We start from the raw sequence: 21,300 nt of genomic DNA, 5'->3' as shown, positions 1-21,300 counted from the left end.
TCATACCTCTTACATATTGTATCTCTGTAGGAGGTACAATATGTAGCAAAGCTGTGGTATGCAGTTTGATATCACTGTCCCTCCCACAGAGGAGCTTTGTGAGGGGCAGAAAGGGCCTCGCTGACTCTGAGAAGTGCAGCTGCAAGAAAGAGTGTAAATCACATTCCTTTAAAACTTTAAAGAGTCACTCAGGATCATGATTCTGTCTATGATTTTTGTGGGGGAGGTTTGCCTCACCTCACTGTTTAATGTTCTTCCCAGTCAGCTTTCTGTGGCTCTGGTGGCTGGCTGCGAGTCATCCAGGGTCACAGTCAGTTTACCAGTCCACGCACGTTCCTTCTCACAGCCAAGGAGTCTGCAAGCGCCGTCCTCTTCTGCTGCAAATCAAGGAGCCCGTGGGCTTTTTTTCTAATTGTTTTTAAGCATCTGTTCTTAGCTACCATTTAGCGAAGGAGAGCCAGAGCCAAAAGAAAAGAGAGGACGAGGGAACCCCCGCTATCCCTCTCTGACCCGCTTGTGCTGGTTTTGCTTTGTAGTCGGAGCGTTTCTGTATTTGTAATCAAAGGTGACATCCTCCCCACACACACAATCAGAGTTGAACTATGCACATACTAACATTCACCGTTGACTTTCCATGGCTTTGACTCAGGCACACACTTTCGCTCTTAGTTTGTTGATCATTTATCTCTTAGGAAACACAGTGCAAGTGTGAACTTCCCTCCCTCCCTACCTCTCTCTCTCTCTCTCTCTCTCTCTCTCTCTCTCTCTCTCTCTCGCTCTCTCTCCATGAATGTGTCTCTTTGTAAGTAGAAGGAAGAAAGAAACGCTTGTTGTGCAGCCTGTGAGGTGAGGCTGAGTTCTTTGCAACAGTGTGGCAAAGAAGTGACAGCCAGTGGATATGAAGTGAGAAATTGCTTCAATTCTACAAGACAAAAAAAATGTCTGCATAAACAGTTAAACGAGGCCTGACCGAACTGAACAATAATAAATAGTGAATGTGCAAACCTATCTACCCATTCATTTTCCTCAGCTTATCAAGTTCAGGGTCATGGGCCAGGCTGCCTTGTGCCTGTCATAGGTGAGAGGCAGGGCAATTTATACCTGCAGCCAGTTTAGGGTCACCCACCAATTAAAATGCATGTATTTGGACTGTAAGTGGAAACCAGAGTACCTGAAGAGAACCCACACAGAAAAGACCCAATGTTGTATTTAAACCCAGTACCCTCCTATGAGGTAACAATGCTATCCATCACATCACTGTTCCACCAATGTACACCGATCAGGCGTTTCATTATGACCACCAGCCTAATATTGTGTTGCTCCCTCTTTTGGTGCCAAAATAGCCGTGACCTGTCGAGTCATGGACTCCACTCGACCCGTGAACCTGTGCTGTGGTATCTGGCACTAAGAAGTTAGCAACAGATCCTTTAAGTCCTGTAAGATGTGAGGTGGAGCCTCCATGGATTGGACTTGTTTGTCCAGCACATCCCACAGATGCTCGATTGGATCGAGATCTGGGGAATTTTGAGGCCAAGTCAACTCCTCAAACTCATTGTTGTGTTCCTCAAACCATTTTTGTTTTGTGGCAGAGTGCATTATCCTGCTGAAAGTGGCAACAGCCATCAGGGAGCACTGTTTCCATGATGTATATGATCCGTAACAATGCTTAGGTAGGTGGCACGTGTCAAAGTAACATCCACATGGATGACAGGACCCAAGGTTTGCATGTAGAACATCGCCCAACCTATCACACTGCTTTCACCAGCTTGCCTTATTCCCATAATGCATCCTGGTGCCAGGTGTTCTCCAGGTAAATGAAACACAGCCCTGTGACATTAAATTAAAACTGTTATTCATCAAACCAGCCCAACCTTCATTGTTGATGCTTTCAGTCGTGGATAGTCCTGCAGCTATGCACCCCATGTACATCAAACTGTGATACACTTTGTATTCTGACACCTTTCTATCAGAAACAGAATGAACTTTTTCAGCAATTTGAGCTACAGTAGCTCGTCTGTTTGATCATAATGCAGGTGCCAGCCTTCGCTCGCCACGTGCATTAGTGAGCCTTGACCGCCCATTGTCCTGTTGCTGGTTCATCACTGACCACTCCACAGTTTAGCCCTTGTCAGACTCATTTAACTCTCCTTAAGCTTGCCCAATTTTCTTTCTCTTAACACGCCAACATTCAGGACACAATGTTCACTTGCTACCTCATATTTCCCACCTAGTAACAGGTGCCATGATGAAGAGAAAATTTGCATTATTCACATCACCTGTCAGTGGTCAGAATGTGATGCCTGATCAGTGTACAAACATTCCTTTTTCTGAAAAAGTGAGTTATGTACAACAACATGCATAACAGTTCAGGTTCTAAAGTAGCTGGCTGCAGTGCAAAACTATCAAATACCTATAATTTGATGTATTATGAAACAACTGAAATCCAATAATGAGCAAGAACTGAGTAAACATTTGCGTTTCAAAACGACAGCAACTGGTTCCCTCAGTTTTTAAAAGAAGAGGTGATGCAATGCAGTGGTAAACCTTCTCCTGTAGCAACTTTGTCGAATCGTGAGGCTGCCATCAAATTCATATTTCTCATTTGCAACATTTTACATGTTACCGACACCATTTTCTAATATTCTCTAACTAATATAGAGAGTGTGGCACCAAATCTCTGGAAATAATCTTAAATGATTATTGAACATGTTACAAATTTATTAAAACAATATATTTAATACACCTAAGTGTTAATCAGTAATGGCAGTGTTATAGAAGCAAACAGTAAATAGACGCACAAAGTCATGGCGTCACCTAAAACTGCAATGCTCCAGCTCCCTTGTGTTACAGTACATTTCAGCCAGTGGTCGGACATATTCAGCAGCTTCCAATTTGCGTGACTCATTTGTGTCTATAGACCCACAAAATCTTAGAAGTGACTGTGTTTCTTCCCTTTCTTCATAGATCAGGAAGCTTATGTCTGAATCAACATAAACTGGAACAGATCTGCTCTTCAATTCCAAACCAGCAGCTGCGCTTTTCTTTATTTTTATTTACTCACTAGAGCCGCATCTGCTGTCGCTAACTCTAAAATGCGTTTGTCCAGTTCTGAATCAAACCCTCCTGTGTTTTTTGTTCCTTGCTATACTGGTCAACTATAATGATAGCTCCTAGGAAAAGGCATTACCCTGATCTAAAAGGGGTGTGTGGCCAGTGGCAGCCAGGTGAATTTAAAGCTGCAAACACAAAAACAGGAGATTCTAAAGAGAGCTTAAAAAAACAGGCTCATCTAGTCATGACAGAATAAATGATCTGTACGGTGTTTTAAGCAAATTCTAGAACAGCGTTTTCTGGGCCATAATCAGTCAACAAGCCTGATACTCGGCTGATTTTTCAGTGCATTCCTAGTACTTCAGCTATTCATCCTCAGTGCTCATGAACTGAAATTAGACACATCCAGCCAGGAGCCGGGAAGTGGTCCCAAGTTTCAAACTTGGGTTGTTTTCAATTATTATAGCAGTACACGGTTAAACCCACAGCTAAGTAGTTGCCTGTGTGTGGTCAGTGCCGCTCTCCACTCTGGTAAAGTTAGGATGTGAATGGGTTTGTTGCGAATCCCGAGTGTTTTGTGCTGTGGGTGCGTGTGTGTATGCATTTCCTCTGTGCTCAGCCTTTGATACTGTCTGCCCTGCCAAGCAGAAATGCTTTCCTGTGGTTCAGAGCTACCCAGCTGGAAGAGCAGCTTGGAGGTTAGGGTGCAAATATGACCACTAAGTGTCTGAGCTCCTCACTCATCTTTGACCCACATCAGTGTTGATTGGCTTATGGTGCATTCCATGTCCAAGATCCAAGTCAGAACTCCCCCTTAAATCAGACTTCCAACTTGGAACCCCACCAACCCCATACCCAACTAATGTGCATGTAAACATTAGTAAAGGTTTAAATGTTGCAGTCTGTACTAAAGCTGTTGTGCATTTATGACTCGCTAAAGAAGCCATACACTTAGAACTGACTAGGCTCTATGCATAAGCGTGCTGCGGCACTGCAGCGTAACGCCAGTGATACATGAATGGCTCTAAACTGCTAAGTAGCAAAATAAATACATTTTTCCTTGCTACTCCAACTCACAGAACTCCAGTTCTGAGCATGTCATAGGAAGGAATAGCACGATCAGGGATTGATATCTGAAGAAGCACAGGAGCTGATCTAGCTGTAGTCGGTCTGTCAGTCTTAGAGGCTGGATTCTTGCAAAAAGAGTCACTTTTGTAGGCATGAGCTTGCTCACTGCAGCAGACACACAGCTAAACTCTAACTGTCTGACATCTCCAGACCAAACAATGTATCACTGGTGCTTTGAATAACAGTTTAAGGGCATTGCTATAAAAGCTGCTCTCATGCTATGCAGCCCAACCCAGAAAGACATTTTCTCATTAAGTTGTGGAGGGCTTTGAAATGAAAGGAAACATGGTTAGCATTTGCTTTTGTGTCATTGTGAGTTCTCGGAGAGGTTAGATGGGTTTAATTACGTTCAAACTAAAATATTTAAAGCTTTAAAAGTCATTGTTTGAACTCTAACAGATTGGTCTACAAACACGAGCCACGAGTGAAGCGCCTCATCTTACTTGAAGAGAAATCTCGCTAAATGAACACACTGATTCTTTATTTAATATAAAGAGATTGACTTGCACACAAATTATTCACAACCCTGCTGGGTCTGATTGGCGTACAGCACCCACCCCAACAATTTAAATGATTCAGATTTGCTGAGTGGAGGTTTTCCAGCGAGTGTGTCAATTCAATTGCCTGAAAGAGGCTGAGTGAAATGATTTAAACAGTTGTTGATAGAAATAATTTAAGGAGGGAGGTGTGCCTGTCACGCCAGGTCCACTTTTAATGTGTTATCTTGATTTAAATTGAAGCTGCCTGTAAAGATGAATGGAAAGCAGTAATTATCAATCCAGCCTCACCAAGATCTGCCACGTTGGAGAAAGAATGTCGATCCAGAAATAAAAATGTGATTGAGTTAAGCTCCATTACTTGTTTTATAACACAGTATATGCTGTTTTTGAAGGCCATGAAACGGGTACCAGAGTCTCCTGTGTAGCTCTGTTGATGCGCATGTCATTTTATCCTCATCTGTGTCACCGCAATCAGCAGCAGCAGCAGCAGCCGCCGAAGCAGGAGGGTAATAATAAACCTCATCAGCTCAGGAGGTCGACCTTCCTTCATTAGAACTAATTTATCCCTCAGCTTCTCCGGCTTAAAGTTGGAAGAAATCATCTTAAGAACCCTTTTCACCCAGAGGGTTTGTTCGTATGTTTTAAGATTTAACATCTGTCTGTTTTATGCTCATTTCCTGTTTTAGAGAGGAACGAAGCTGTGAGGCAGAGTGAGTGATGATTGGCTCCATTGGGTTCATGCTATAGACTGTAAACAAAAGATGGATGCAGAGACTGTGACGTCATCTGTTGGTTAGTGAGGCCAATCCTTAACTCTGGAGAAACTGACTTAAACTGCATGCTCGTATGATAGAGACTCATCAGTCGCACCATATCCTTGACCCATTTGGCCTTTTGGACTCTAACCGGGACAGTAATTTACAGCTGTGAGAGGAGGTGAAGCAAAAGGATGGATGAACATCACGTTGTCGTCAATGAGACTTGAAACTGGTGATTGACACCATAAACTCATTAGAAAAGACTTGACGTACCTATCTTCACCACTTAAACAAAAGTAACAGTGACATGTTTGTTGCTCATATTCAGATGAATAATATTATATTTTCTGGGATTTTTTAATATCTTGTAAAATTATTGACATTATCAAGTAAACCCTGTTCACCAAATGTGGATAAGCCTTTTCCTGTAACTCGCTCCACATGCACAAGATTGAGATCTGTTTAAGCTAGCATGCAGCTTTAACTGCAGGTTTATTCTTAAACAGAAGTGGGGGCCTTATCAGTGGACCGACTTTATCTGTATTTTCAATTGTTACATTTGCTTTAAGCGTCCTGTTAAAGGGTGTAACCACTTTTGCTTCCTGAGATATTCTCTTAGTCGGGTTTTAAACCTAATCAAATATATCACAACCACGCCAGCTTCTTCAGGCTAAACGGTGGCAACATGATTGTGTTTTGTCAGAGAGGGTAGAGTACAGGGAGGGAACTTCTGGAAACATTACACGTTTCATGTTTCCAAATCACTTCATTGCAAATGTCCATTAACAATCAACTTTAATCTCTCTTAAGTACACCGTGAATTATCAAGCACAACTTCACTGATATAGTGCTTTATGAGGTTTTTAGAAGACCACACTTTGACAAAAATATGAAGCCACCACTAGTAGACAGGGAGCAGGTTTCATTCCATTAAAAGGGAGTTTTTCCTTCCCACTCTTGCTCATAGGCAGTCACCAGGTTGCTGTGGTTTTCTCTGAGGTGTCTGTTTTTGTGATTTGGTGATTTATAAATAAAATGGTGAAACTGGACCCCAGGAAGATGCAGTGCATCAGCAAGAACATACTGGCACCTAACCTCCTTTAAAACCACAATGTAGATATTGCACCTTAGTGTTGTAAAATAAATAAATAAATAAATAAATAAATAGTATATTAATACGTTTTTGAAATACCTTCAAAGAGACATGAATCCATTTTTTTCCAATGACATAAACGTACATTACATTACATCCACTGGTGTACAGTAACATTTACCTTCATTGTATTGAACATAGTATTCATCAGTTTTCTTTCTCTCTGCAATAAACTAACTAAATAATTTCAAAGTGTGTGTTGGATCAGCGTTAGCTCCTGTGCACTGTATCTGTGTCTTTCCACATCTTAATGCAGACAGTCACTCAAAGACACATTATGCCCGTGAGTGTCTTAAGGCACTGGCACGCACATCTTTCAGGTCGTTACCTGGTTAAAAACAAGAAGTATAATTCCAGCAGGGCCTTTAAAGTCAGACAGAGAAATGCAGCAGCAGATACTAAAGTGTGGGATATTCCTTTTACAGGTGACCAACTGCTGAGAAGAAAAAGTGCTCAGCTCCTAAATACAAAGCTAAAAAAAAGGAAATAAAAAAAATGGAGAGAAACCAGGACTCATCATTTATCACTTTTTATTTAATCAAGCTCTACTTTTTGCAGCCCTTAGTCAATGCCCTTCGTTTTTGTGACTCACGCTGAGGTCAAATTATTGGGGCGAGGGCTGTTTTGTCAAAACTGATGTCCTATTCAGTGTTACGCATAACAGTCAGCTCATGACCTGCTTTAAAAATGACTCATTCGTATGACACTGAATGGTTAAAAACACAAACAAAGCAAAACAAACAGAAAGATAGAAACACTACCTAGTCTTTCACAGCGTGGTTAGTGGATATGCTGCACCACACTGTCACTCAGACACCGTGTTTACACCACACCAAGACTTTTTAGGCCACATGATTATAGCCTGCTTTCTGACCAGCTTTGCATCTTGGCTTCTTCTCGTGTCACCGTGTCTGTCTGATGCATCATTTTTTCCTTCTGTCGCTTTCATTTCTTTTGCTGAAAGCCCGTTCTCTACCATCTGGTGATGATGATAATCATGATGATGATGATGATGATGATGAAATCCATTTATAGCTCTGTGTTCTGTTGTCATGATGTTCTTAGACTAGCAGAGCAAGTACACAAAGCTCCCTCACAGTGGCTTTGCATTACTCACTTTCACGTGATGGTTGCAAAGATCAGACTTTGTGGCTACGGTAAAGAGTCAAAACCATCATATTTGATTTTACATGAAGTCTTTCAAAATCAGAAAGAATATCATGTATTTGCTGGTTTTATTCACACGTAGTTCATAGTTTTGTTTTTTTGGGAGAATTTCAGGAGCGCGACCACGTTCCCCCAGTTCTACAAGCTGTTCATTCTCATTTACGTGCCCCACCCTCCCTCCTCTTTTCAATTCTTTAACTTCTTCACTTCTCAAGATTCAAGATTCAAGAGCTTTATTGTCAATACAACAGTATACACAGCATACAGCTTACCGCAAGGCTGTTTCACCCCAAGCCCCCCATGGTGTATATAAAAGATATATCTCCAAGAGATATAAAACTAGGAATTACAAATAAATAACATGCTAAATTTCGGTAAAATTAAGGGATATAAAAGTTCTAATTACTAACTATACAATACTATACTATACAGTACTATACTACGAAACCGTCTGCCAGATGGGAGGAGGGAGAACAATGCATGTGAGGGGTGGAAAGTGTCCTTCACTATGCTGTTTGCACGTCGGATGATGTGCCTATTTAGTACATGAGGATCTGCCTGGGAGCAGTCGCCAGCCCCCTTCGAAGCCTTCTCCAAACTGCAGCTCAATTCATGTCCAAGCCATTTACCTTTAACTGCTAAAACACTGTTAAATCTAAAATGAAGACGTGGACCCAGCTAGTGAATTGCCTTTAAAGTAAATTCAAAACTTAACTTTGAACTGTGAGGTATCCAATGAGCAGCAGTTCTCTGGGTGAAAATACCTTTTTGATGAGGCCAGAGAATGGCCAGAGTGCTTTGAGCTGATTAAAAGGCAACAGTAGCTCAAATAATCAGAGATTGGACGAATCTCTGAACACACAACAAGCCAAATCCTGAACCATCAGACATGCTGCCTACAGCAGCGGAAGACCATGACGGGTGTTATTCCAGTCAACTAGCTACAAGAAACTGTTCACACACTCTTGATTTCTGTTGCAACATTCAGATGGTAGGGTCAGAATTTGGATTAAAGATAATGATAATAATGATAATGTCACAAAGTAATCATCTCAAACTCGCTTCCTGAACATGACGATGAGTTCGAACTCAAATGGCCTTCACAGTCACCTGATCCCACTCCAATAGAGCACCTTTGGGAAATTCTCAGCCAACAAGTCTGCAGTAGCTGTGTGATGCTGTCAGGTCAATATGAACCAAAATCTCTGAGGAATGTTTCCATCACCGTGTTGAATCTATGCCATGAAGAATTAGGGCAGCTCTGAAGGCGTCAGGGAGCTCAACCAAGTGCTAGCAAGGTGTACGTAATGAAGCATCTGGAGAGTGTGTCACATGTCCATATCTCACACAGGTTCATTCTCCCAACTCTGCACTGTTTGTGTGGCGAGTGGCAGCAGTGGATCTGTTATTGGTGATAGCTCAGGAAAATGATAGGATGATCTGACTGTGAAGAAAATTGCAAAATCCATTGACAGCACAACAGAAGAAGAAACATTAGAATCCATATCATCTGTCTATTCTGCCTTGGTCCAGAACTTTGAATCAGTACATACTGCTCTGTTAAGTAATTCATGTGGCATTGTGAGAGGAAACAGCGCTTTCTCTGCTGAAAAGTAATCAGTCCAGTGAATGCTGGGGGAATGCTATTGATTAGCAGTGCAGCACCGTGGCTGTAAAGCAGGGGGACGTTGATGTTCAGTGACTGGTTAGTGGAAACTGAAACCCCTCCCCCTCGGTGCAAAGAGTCGACAACTTGCTCTTATGTCGGGCGAATGCCTATTGTTGTGGCTCCAGCTCAAGTAGTAGAGAGGTTTGTCCTCCTGATGCACGATGATGCAAGCCCACCTTAGCTGGGAAAAAAGAAATGATCATCTATAAATCTGTCTGTATCTCTCAGGCTCACAGACCAGAGCAGCCATCAAATGCTTTATTTTATCTACTGATCAATTCATCCATCCGTAAAGAGATGTCATTGCCATGACAACATAAAAAGATGCAAACCATAGCTAATTAATTACTTGATTATAGAAGCATAGGAACAAATCTCTAACTAACAGCACTGAGTGGATGATTGAAGAAGTGGTGAAGATGGTGTGGTAGTAACTGAAATCCAAAAGGGTGTTTCAAGGAGGAGCATCTTATTGCAACTGAGCTCCAAGGTTTTCATGATCTGGTGCACTGGGTCCAGGTGTTGCTGTTTGCCACAAACCCTGCCTCTTCTCCATTACCTGCAAGACTAAGCTGCTACACAAACAGATGGCAGATGGGAGGACAGGTTGGTGATGGTCATTGACATGATAGATGAGAGAGAGTGGGAGAAAGAGAAAGATGCAGACAGGTGTCATTAGGTATCGGGATAACATCCTTAGACCCATTGTTAGACTGGACTAGCCTGCTCCATTATTTTTTGCACTTTGATTTTCGAGTTGCCTTTGAATTCAGCCTTCTGAAGTTGATAATTTTCATTTCCATCAAACAATGTGGCATCCTTTTGTTCCTTACACCTTATCCAGTCCTTATAGATATCCAGCATGATTTTTCCCCCATTGAGATCTGATGTTTTCAAAGTTTTTCTCTAACTTTTTTTAAGCAGTGTACATGTTTCTGTGGCTGTTGCCTAGCAGCACAGGCTGTCTTGATCATTTCTGATTTGTAGAAACTGTGGAAGATCAAAGTCAGTCAAAACTAGAGCAGACTGAAGCCATTATACTGTTAAGATGTGCAGCACATAGCCGTCATTCAGTTACAGCCATGAGGTCACTTAGAGTCCAAGCCCTCATGTCTGGACACTGAGCAAATAAATATGAGTGCACCCCACAACGAGCGATCGCCTGGGGAGGATGTAATGGGCCAAAAGGGTCAGAGAGAAAAGCTTCCAGAATCAGTTATTGAGACTATTTATAGAGAGATAACCGTGCAACAGCAGGTGGTGTTGAAAGAGACTGTCCATTATTTATCAACAGTCTTTTTGTCAGCTGAGTACACCACTGACTCACTACTTATATCAATAAATGCATGCATATGTGTGCCTTTACAGCTGCCCTATATCGCTGTCTATCCTTTTCTGACCCTCTCTGTTACGATCGCCATGGGGATGTAGGTGCTGTTGTGGCTTGTTCTCAATCACTTCCTCATAGTGCTTTCTCCAGCACATGTCCGTTCCTGTGCATTTCCAAAGTTTGTTTAAATTATTCACATCAGGGCCATTACTAAGAACACTCACCCCCTCCTATACGATCATCTCCCCCCATCAGGTTGAGATGGGTGGTCTGTTAGGATGGGAGGGGTGGCACATTTCCTGGGTTTTCACCACAGTGGAGTAAAAGCGCCTGAGTTCTTCAGTGGATCCACTCGCAGATGAATCACTCCCAGCAATGCTTTTTTGGGGGGTGAATTATTGAAAGCCTCTCCGATGGGACAGAGTGCACTGTTAATCTGTGTGATTTCAGGCTTTCGTGCTGAAGTACAGATGTCCAGCAGTCAACAGTCTTTAACAGAGATGTGGTAGTGTGCTAGTCATCGGCGTCTACATCCGCACTGCTGAAATGTATAGTGAGTAAATGTAGTGCTTTTGCCAAGGGTGCCTAAAACACTATAGGCAAACTGAAAGCAACTTCCAAAAGCAGCTTCTACAAGTGGTGTCACATTACATAAAGTTCTTCTTTCGGTATGACCCTTTGTATCACAGGTACATTATTATAGCACAGAAAACAATAAGAATGCAGAGCTTAGGTATTTCTGCTGAATATGAGCTCTGCATGACTGCCACTGTGAAGCTGCAAATTCAGACCATGAGCATAGCATAAACTCAGTATGTAGCGTGAGTTAACACATTATACACATTTCTTAAAATTGGCAGGGTGTCTGCTCAGCTTTTGGCGCGCTGGATGTAGAGTGGCTGCTGCTGCAGCTTTTTAAAGCTTTGCAGTATTTACTTCATTTATCATTAACTGACATGAAACATGACTTTTATATCATCACTTAGACATAGTGGACGTCACTTCAGATCTGCCTTAGGCCAGCGCTGTTAGCATGTTGTAAATGTTTGGCTTAAAGGGCATAGCAAATTGAGAAGATGTTTTTTTATTTTCCAAACCAACCATTTAATACACCATCACAATCCTAATGTACTTACATTAAGGCAATGACATATTTTTGTTTTCAGCATGAATAACTACCCAGAAACCTGACCTCTGCTTTTAAATCAGCTAGTGTTCTCTGATTTTTCTAGAAATTGACCCTTTCCAGGCGGCCGTCTGATGCCGAGCAGCCAACCGCACAACAATTTGCTTATCACGACTCGCTCTCAATCATTGTGGCCTCACTCTCTGTTCTTCTTTCAGCCGACTTAAAAAGTCACACTTTGTGAACTCTGGCCTCCTGCTGACAGTGCTGAGCTAGCGGCCAGCCTCCAGCCCACCACTCAGTTGCGTGCCGTATCTTTGTCATTTATCTAAATCCCAGAAATCAATTACAGCACTCCAAGGTGCCAGGGTGAGGGATTTGAGTTTTAATTTTCTCCTTGCTCCTCAGGCACTGGCACATGCCCCTCTCCTGGCATTGAGGCTTATTGAATTAAGCAGAGGTAGACAATTCTCAGGCTTTACATATCTCGGATATTGGCAGCTGCACATTTTTGTGTTTACATTTCCCAATGTTGCTTTTGTAGATGTGACTGGCCTTGGTTTTTATTTCAATTTCATTTTGGGGTCTTTTCTCTGCTTAGCAACTTACTTTGTTCTTGACAGGCTTCTTCTTCTGACTGACTCTATAAGTCAGAGGGGCCAGTTCTTTGGAGTTCCCCTTACCAGATCAATTTAATACTGGATTAGCATGCCAAAATAAAAAAAAATACTTTAAAGTATCCATAACAGAGTCCATATGCACTCTGAGACTCTCCTTTTCCTTTTGGTCCAGCTAAATTAACAGTCTTCACAATCAAAATGCATCAGAATTCACCAATTCAAACAGATCTGGATTGAAAACACTGAGCCAAACTGAAAAAACAAAACAACTATCACTGACCTCAAGTTTGATGCGGGACACAAACTCCATCCTTCTGGGTGAAAGTCTCATGTGTGGCCCACTTATCCACCGTGACCCTGTGTTTGTTTCATCCTACTTCTTCTTAGGGACAAACCATGTTATTGTATTTGTCCACACAGTTACAAGGCTACAATATCACAGACATGTGACTGGTCAGTTGCAACAAGAAGGGTGGGGTGATACCACCCTTCTTGTGTTACCAGGTAAATCTATGTAGACCCAGTGTGTAACAGCAGCCTGACAGCCACAGGGATGCAGTAACGTTAGAAGCACTGTTAGGTCAGCACTAGCCCCACGAGGGAACCTGCTGTTAAAAGGTAGCCCAGATTGAAATGACTTCAATCTGACTTCAATTCTTAATAATGTTGTTTCAAATAAAAAGAAACTATAGCTACACATATTTTCTCTATTGAAGACCACAGTTTAATACTAACAGTAATGTTAATGGTGGAACATTAATGCCTGACATGTCACGGTCCGGGGTCTGGTGACCCAGTGCTCTGTGAGTTAGTGGTTTCTCGTGGTTTAGTGTGTTGTATTTCTGGCTCCTTTAGTTATTCCTTAGTATTTATGGTGATTTCTAGTTTTTGGGTGTCTGTCTCCCCTGTGTTGCTTGTGTCACAATTTTGTCAAGTTATGTTTTCATGTCTGTGCTTCTCATTGTTTTTGTGCCTGTCTCATGTTTCCTGTTTTACTTTGACGGTCTCATGTGCTATGTTAGTGTTTTCAGTTTTGCTTCCTCCCGGTCTTGTTGTACGTGATTACTCCCAGCTGTGCTCTTCTGCTGTCTCATTCCCTCATTGTTCCTCTGTGTATTTAAGCCCTTTGTCTTCCTCTGTTTTTTGGTGGATTGTCTGCTTATCATCCATCACTAACATCCCATGTCTCAGGTATTTGTGTGTTTCCTAGTGTTCCTGGTTTTCATGTATTTAGTTTTCCCAGTTTCGGTTTTTGTGATTAGTTTCTCATTTGTCAGTTTTTTTATGTTTGGTTCATCTTCTGATTTTCGGCATCAATAAAAGGCACGCCTTTTGTTATAATCCAGTTACATTTCCACATTTCGTTCATCTGTTTTTGGGTCCACTACTTTCCACTCCGCACGGTCTGACATGACATGACATTAACATAGCTGTTGCTGTTAGCTGGCTAGCTAGCAGGGGTACCTTCTGTGCTGATGATGTGCCCTCCTCCTGCAGGGCGAAGATTAGCCAGCTGTCCTCAGTTCACAACCAAGTTGAGCATTAAATGCGTGAATTGTTCCACACTTTACTTTCCAGCGAGGTTAGACCCAGTCTTGGGGTCATTACTCTAAAAAGTAATGCATTACACATTATGCATAACATGTCATAAAAAAGCAGTGCAGTTTTTATCATACTTACTCACCGGAGAAAGTAATTTGTTATGCTATTCATTACTTTAATTTTACATTACACTGTAAATTGATAGCTATATAAACCTTAGGCTACAGTTCTACACACCAACATAAATCTCTGTCCCAGTGAGAACACACATGTGGTCGTTCTTATATTTCTTTAGGTATAAACACAAAACCAACCCAAAAGAGACTTTAAAGTAGTAATTCTACTGTACATGTACAAATGAAAGCCATACTGCTGCTAGCCTGACTCCTTATCACTGCTGCAGTCTTCTTCCTGTTAAAAGGGAGTTTTTCCTTCCCACTGTCATCAAGTGCTCGGGTCATCAGATTGTTGGGTTTTTCTCTGTATTATTGTAGAGTCTTTAAATTACAATATAAAGCGGCTGTGTAAATAAAATAAAATTAAACTGGACTGGTAAAACAGTTTTCCCCTGGATGAGCGTTTGCTTGTCACAAATGTCGTAATAAGACACAAGCCAAATAAAAATATTTGTAAAGAGTAGGGAACATTTGTGTTTTTGCTTCAAATACTGAAAGGTAAGTGTCAGAAAAGTAGTGATATTTTATATCTTGTTCTCTTTTTTTCTCTCTTTTCCTTCGTGGCTCTATAAATAGCTGGGTGGAGTTTTTCTCTCTCTGTTGCCTGTCTGTTTAGTTACAGTTTTATCAGGTTGAAAGATGGCACATTTTTCTGACAACCAATTTCAAAGATAGCATCTCAATTTCAGACTTGTGCATGCCATCCCTTGAGATGGCCCCCCTGTTCTGCTGGGGTCATTTCCCAACCTGTAAAACAATTTCTTAAACCAGCAGCAGTTGCAGCTTCCTCTGTGGGAACTGATATCTGACCACGATCATTTAGATAACTCGTCAGAACCCCATATCAGCAGGCATATAAGCTGCCCCCACTTTCTCACTGTGTTTAAATGTCCACGCCGTCAACAGCTACTGTTAGCACACATCTAACACCTTGCAGTCTACTGACACGGCAGAGCGGGGCATGGGTTTCCAGAGAGGTGATAAGACCAACTGTGTCTGAACTCTGTGGCCTCGGTGTTGCTTTTTATCTCTACATAAAGATAGCAGTGGAATCCATTAGCAAGCATGTGGAAGAAAAAGAGGGAGTAAAGTGCTGCGCTTGATGTCAGCTCATCTGACTCGGAATGCAAATGCACGACAGGCTGCACTCTCGAGCTCTCACTGCATGTTGTACATAAAGCGGTAACTGGAAGATCAGCCGTGGTGAACCTCCGCTTTTGGTTAATCCTCCCGTGACAGGAAGATATGAAAGCTCCTCGACTCCATGAAAAGTGAGGAGGTAGAGGTTTGTCATTGTGCTCCTCTTAAAGCACAGTGCAGCAGGGCGGTCAGGTTTCAGGCTGGGGCTTGGTCTCTGTGAGCTCAAATGCTTTCAGAAGAATAGAGTCAGCATTTGGAAATGGTGGCAAACTGCAAAAGAATCTTCCGTTACTCTGCGTGCACCTCACGGACAAACAAACGCACACACCCTCCACCTCCCTCTCCCCTTTAGAAATTCAAAACCCCCTTTTTTAACTTTGTTTGTGAGGGACGTCATGGTCGAGCTGCCAGCCTGGGGACAGCGGCAGCCAGTACGGGACCAGTAGCTAGAAACCTGAGGAATAGTAAACAGAGCGAGAGTGTGGGTCAACAGAGAAGGCTCAGAGAGTGCATTTCCATTTGGCTCTGCCAGCCCAGCGTAAAAAGCACCGAGATGATATGATGACTTAATGCAGTCTCAAGTACCTGACTTTTTACACCAGGCTATTGTGGGACTGATAGCGTGCGAGCAGAGGAATGCTAGCAGCAGGTCTGTATGCCACATTGTGGCCTTTTAAAGCAGAACCACTTAAAGAATGTTTTCCAGCTTTTATTTTCCCCTGCCTGAAAAAGTGTGAATGAGTCAATACAGCACAGAAATATCACTGTGTGACTACGTGGTCATAACGTTCAGCACTTTTAAATTTTAGTTAAAGTGTGTCATTATTAACCCTTTAACGCCTGAACCATCAAATAATTGCCAGAAAATTTCATCTTCTGAGTTTTTATTGAACCTGCTGACAAATTAAAAAAAATGATTTGCATATTTTCTTTTTTTTAATGTATTGTGTCATTTATTGAGGTTTTTCATGGAGGGATTACACTGATGATGCAGAAGTCTCTTTCTGTGTATCGAATATGATGCACTAGGCATTAAAGCACAACAAACAGTACTACTGTGTTCTTCTCAGCCCGCTGCATAACTTTGGTTTATGCACACAGCCAAACAGATCTATACATTTTAGCAGGATTATGAAGTGAAAGGCACATTATTCAAATGTTTATTGCTTATGGTTTGTAATTAGGAAAACATGAATTCATCTGCAAACTGATGCAGAAGGTTGTTCACATAGTTGTGTCGTCAGCATTGCTTGTGATCCTCCCAGCGTGTTTCATCCCACACATTTAGTGTGACCTTGCAATTCTTTGGCTGTTCACTCCTCTTTTTTTAACTTTTCTACTTTTATCTACATCCAAGGCCAGCTTCCTCCCATTTGTAAGAATTTGATAAAATAAAAACAAAGGCTTCTTGAAGGGTTATATTTAGGACGGAGCGCTCTTTTAAAGGTTTTTTAAAATGCGAAGTAAAAACGTGCAAATGCCTTTGTTCAGTGACCGAGATGGACATCGATTAACACCTAATCGTCTGTTTAACATTTGTACATGTACAGTATATTTTCTTTCTTATTATGTCTTTTCTTTCTCTTCCTCTAACGCTGCTCTGTTTCCTCCTTCATTTCCACCTCATCCACTTCCTCCTTACCTCAAGCCTCGTCTCCTAAACTGAAGTCAGGGCTCTAGCACACAAAAACGTGCGTAAACATGCTGATTTATTCCTGGTATTTTTACAGTTACTCAGGAAATTAGACATGCAACCATCCTGTCTTCGGGCATCTGACACAAAGCTAGCTAAAAAAAACAGCTGGTTATTAGCTAACAAAAAAAAATCACACTTTCCTTCAAAAAAGTTGATTACACTCTCACATCGTATGAGAGTTTATTTGTTAAGCGTCCAGATCCAACAATGTTGGATCCACTTCAAAGAAAGTTTCAATAGCTGGTAAGCTTCACTAGCTCTTTGACTGTTATCAGACTACTTTCACAAGGTTTTACAGCTTCTTCCAGAGTAGATAGATATGGACACATAACAGCCGGCGTCCAATATGGATGGATGGCAACTGAGGTTGTTTGTCCTACATCATCCCCCATAGGTAGGATTATATACTTGAATTAGGAAGGGGTAAAAAAAACAGAATTCAGTGGGTGGTTGTCTGCAATCTACTGACATCTACTGGTAATATTTTACTCAATTTACCTTTAAAGTACACATTTGCTGTCTCATTAACAATGCCTAACAACCTTTGCAGTATATATATATAATAAATGTGAGAATGGGATAGACTTCCTGTGTTTATGTGTGGCCTCCTTTGTGCCGCAGGGCCCTGTTGGAGCTGAGGAAGTGCCGTCTCCTGATCCATCCCAGTCACAGCAGCCCAGAGTCCAGCACAGCTTTGTCCAGGAACATTTCCAGGCACAATACAAGTGAGTTTCTAAGGATAAAATTTGATTCAAATTAAGTCTACATTAAGAACAAATCATCAGTTTGTCACATCTTGCTGGCTTACTATCATTACGTGAAGAGTTAATGGTACAAGTGACTGCTGAAACCTTCCCTGAGTCATTAATGGACTGTATTTTAAAGATGCGGGTAAGTTCCTTGAAGTGGCATCTTAATGTGTGTCACACAGGGAGACCAAGAACAAAGCAGTGGGGGCACACAAGAACACAATATAGAAAATTAGTGGAGAAAAAAACCTGTGTTTATGTCTCCAAAAGTTGATTCTGTTCATCTGGACGTAGTGTTTTGTGGGAGAAACGTTTCGTCAATCATCCAAGTGACTTCTTCAGTCTCAGCTGACTGCAGGTTTCCCCAAACCTTATAAACAGTACATTTGCATAATGACTGAAACCAGCCCACTGAAGGAACAATGGGCTGTGAGGTCAGTTCCTTAATCTTAATTATGGAAATTCTCATGACCATTGATCACCAACCACTGATCAAAGCCCACTGATCAATGGCCATGAGTACCATTCACAGAGAGTTGGGGAATGGCTGCAATCACAGCATTGTAAGATGGTGACAGATGTACCCTTAGGCCCCCTCCTTGATTCAGAGATGGTCTTTCCCTTTTAACGTAAATGGCCTCCTTGACTCCGCGCTCAAACCAGCGTTCCTCCTTGTCCAGGATGTGTACATCCTCATCATTGAAAGAGTGTCCACTGGCCTGTAGGTGTAAATAGACTGCAGAGTCCTGGCCTGACGAGGTGGCTCTTCTGTGTTGTGCCATCCGCTTCACCAGAGGTTGTTTGGTTTCCCCGATGTATAAATCCTGGCAATCCTCCTGGCACTTAACAGCGTACACTATGTTACTCTGTGTGTGTCGGGGGACCCGATCCTTGGGGTGGACCAATTTTTGGCGCAGCGTGTTTTGGGGTTTAAAAGCCACAGAGACCCGGTGTTTAGAAAAAATGCGTCTCAACTGCTTCGATACTCCTGACACATATGGGATCACTACAGGTTTTCGCTTCGTTTATATAGATTAACACTACAGGTGTTTATATAGATGTATTACATAAAAGCAACAATTTAAACATCATTTTGCATTAAAAACCTGTTTTTCACCTTTCAGACTTAGTAAAGCATATAGACTATTTAAGTGAAAATCACAATACTACCTACAGTAAGTTACAGAACAGGAATCAACTCATCCCTAAGTACTAAAAAAAGGTTCCCTTGTGCATTAAAAGGAGTCTACCCCAGTAGAAAGAATTGGGGTTTAAAGGATTTTTGCAGAAGTTCAGCAGCTGCATCCATCTTTTATATGCAGACTATGGTTGTAACTTGGTCTAACAGTTACCAGACACAGAAGGCCTGTCAAACTGTGTTTCTCCCATTGAATGACTGTAGCAAGACAAAAGTGACTTTGTAAAAAAAATTCTTCTGAACCAAAAACTATTTGCCAGCAGACATTTCTTTCTGTTTGGCTGAAATCAGCACATACCATATCAAGCATCTTGTGAGTTTTGTTTGCACAAAGGTCTACTGCCATGTTGTCAAGTGGTCTAAATGTCAGGTTGCTCTGCAAGAGAAAGGTCACGACTTAAATAGCTCCTGCGGACACGTCTGTCTCATGGCACTCCTGTGTTTCGTCCAGACTCACACTGTGTAGATAAATGACATAAATATTACTGTATAATACCAGTGAAGAGAGGGGGTCAAATCACACAATCCACTTACAGGCTTACAGTACACGGTGTTCAGGGTTCACCGGTCAGATTGCAGAGTAATTGCTAAATACGGTCGATTTAATGGAGATGTCATTATAGCCCTCAGAGACACACATGCCAGGTTAGAAGGACTTTAAATCTTCACCCACACAAACACACACGCACAGCACTAATTACCAGGCAGACAGAGGTAGTTATTCTGAAAAGGCCCAATGAAAAGCTGGCCTGCTTCTCTAACCTCTGAGCCTCTTAGAAAAACAGAATCTTTTAAGTACAAGTACTTATTTGGAGTGCTTTCCTTTTTGTGCTGAAACAATTAGGGATGTCACAATGGTCGAGTATTTTCTCTGTTGTAATGCTTTGTGAATATTTTTCAATCAAAGACTTTTCTTCCTGTTTTTTTGGAAGGTGGGTTTTAAGGGGAAAAAATGGGGAAAGCACTTAGCACACTGTCTTATTAACATTTCGGTGCAGCTGGATGTCCTCATGTCTCCCACAGATCAGTCATCCTGGAGATAAAGAGGCGGTTAGCTCGCGATGTAAATGTCTGTCAGCTGTAGCCTCCTGAGAGTGGAGCAGGTCGACTTTATCTCAATAGAATTTTTAATCTTATCCTCTAGAAACTACGTTTATGCCGCAGTTTAGCTTTCAAGGCTTTACCTCGTTGGTTAGTTGAGTCAGGTTACAGTTTACTTCTATTAGAACTAACATCTAAGCAGTTGTGCAGCAGCTGCTGATGATTTCAAATCTCATCTTTTTATAAACAAAACTTTTTCATAAAAGTGCAGGCTTTCCAGGCTGAACTGCCTCTGATGCGTACTCTCGGTCGCCTGTACCTTCTTCCATCTGCTAATTCTTTGGAAAATTGGCAGCTCTGTGTGACTGCCAGTATTACATCTGTCAGAGCGCATCGCCTAATTGCCACCCTCACTCTCAAATGTTTCAGCTGTGACACACTGGGTGGGTCTACATAGGAAGCAGCAGCCGTAGCAGCCCGGCAGGCAAGATTTGTTCTTCTCTCCCACTCAAATAGTGTCCTAGCCAGCGAGAGTGGGTGAGACGGTACAGCGAGAGTACGCAGTATACAACAGGAGTGAGTGCATCGCTCTGCGGTAGCACTTAGATGTCAAAAGATTGAAAATGTTATCACCTCAAAATAATTGCACCAATTTGAAAAGCGGGGTAATTGCTCTTATTGAAAATTAGAACCACCGTTTGAGGTTTACTGCAGTAAAAAGATGCGGCCCACAGAAGGAGCTCAGATCTGAAGCTGGTTTTTTTTTCAGCACTTCTTATGTCCACCTTTATTTTTGATGCTGCTGTTGCGCAAATTTCTGAAGAAATGTTCTGCCCTTCTTCTGAGTCTCTTTTTTTCCTCCTGCTCGTCTTTGATGGAGAGGATGTGCTGCCTCACCTTTCCTTTTTCTGAAACACCCCAAAGGTTTTTATTGGATTAAAGGCAGGTGAAATGCTTGGTCAAGTGATAGTTTTTTGGGTTTTATTTTTTTACATTTTCCTTCTTTAGAAACTCTTGTGTGATTCTGGCAGGGCTCTGTGGATCCTTTTTATGCTGGAATATTCATCTTCTGCCAAGCTTTAGGAGACCGGGAGTCATCTTGTCAGCCAGCATTCAGGCATTCTCAGTGCCACCTATAAATGTTGTCTCCCTTTTGCACTCGTCCAGGTCCATATCATCACGCTCCAACCTCTGCGCTATGTATTGGCCAGGCCCACAAAAAACATACTGGACCCCTTCTGAGCTGAAGCATTTAG

General features: G+C 41.9%; 1 protein-coding gene across 1 annotated transcript in view; it reads left to right on the top strand.

The window, feature by feature from the left end:
• Nucleotides 1-21,300, top strand: part of usp43b (ubiquitin specific peptidase 43b) — an 86,459-nt gene that overhangs the window by 13,020 nt on the left and 52,139 nt on the right. The window contains exon 3 of the mRNA XM_039611242.1: nucleotides 17,678-17,781. Within this exon, the coding sequence (XP_039467176.1) occupies nucleotides 17,678-17,781 (104 nt within the window). The remainder of the gene's footprint in view (nucleotides 1-17,677; nucleotides 17,782-21,300) is intronic.

The sequence above is a fragment of the Oreochromis aureus genome, linkage group 4 (assembly GCF_013358895.1).
Source record: "Oreochromis aureus strain Israel breed Guangdong linkage group 4, ZZ_aureus, whole genome shotgun sequence".
Classification (NCBI taxonomy): domain Eukaryota; kingdom Metazoa; phylum Chordata; class Actinopteri; order Cichliformes; family Cichlidae; genus Oreochromis; species Oreochromis aureus.
This window is presented reverse-complemented; position numbering and strand designations above follow the sequence as displayed.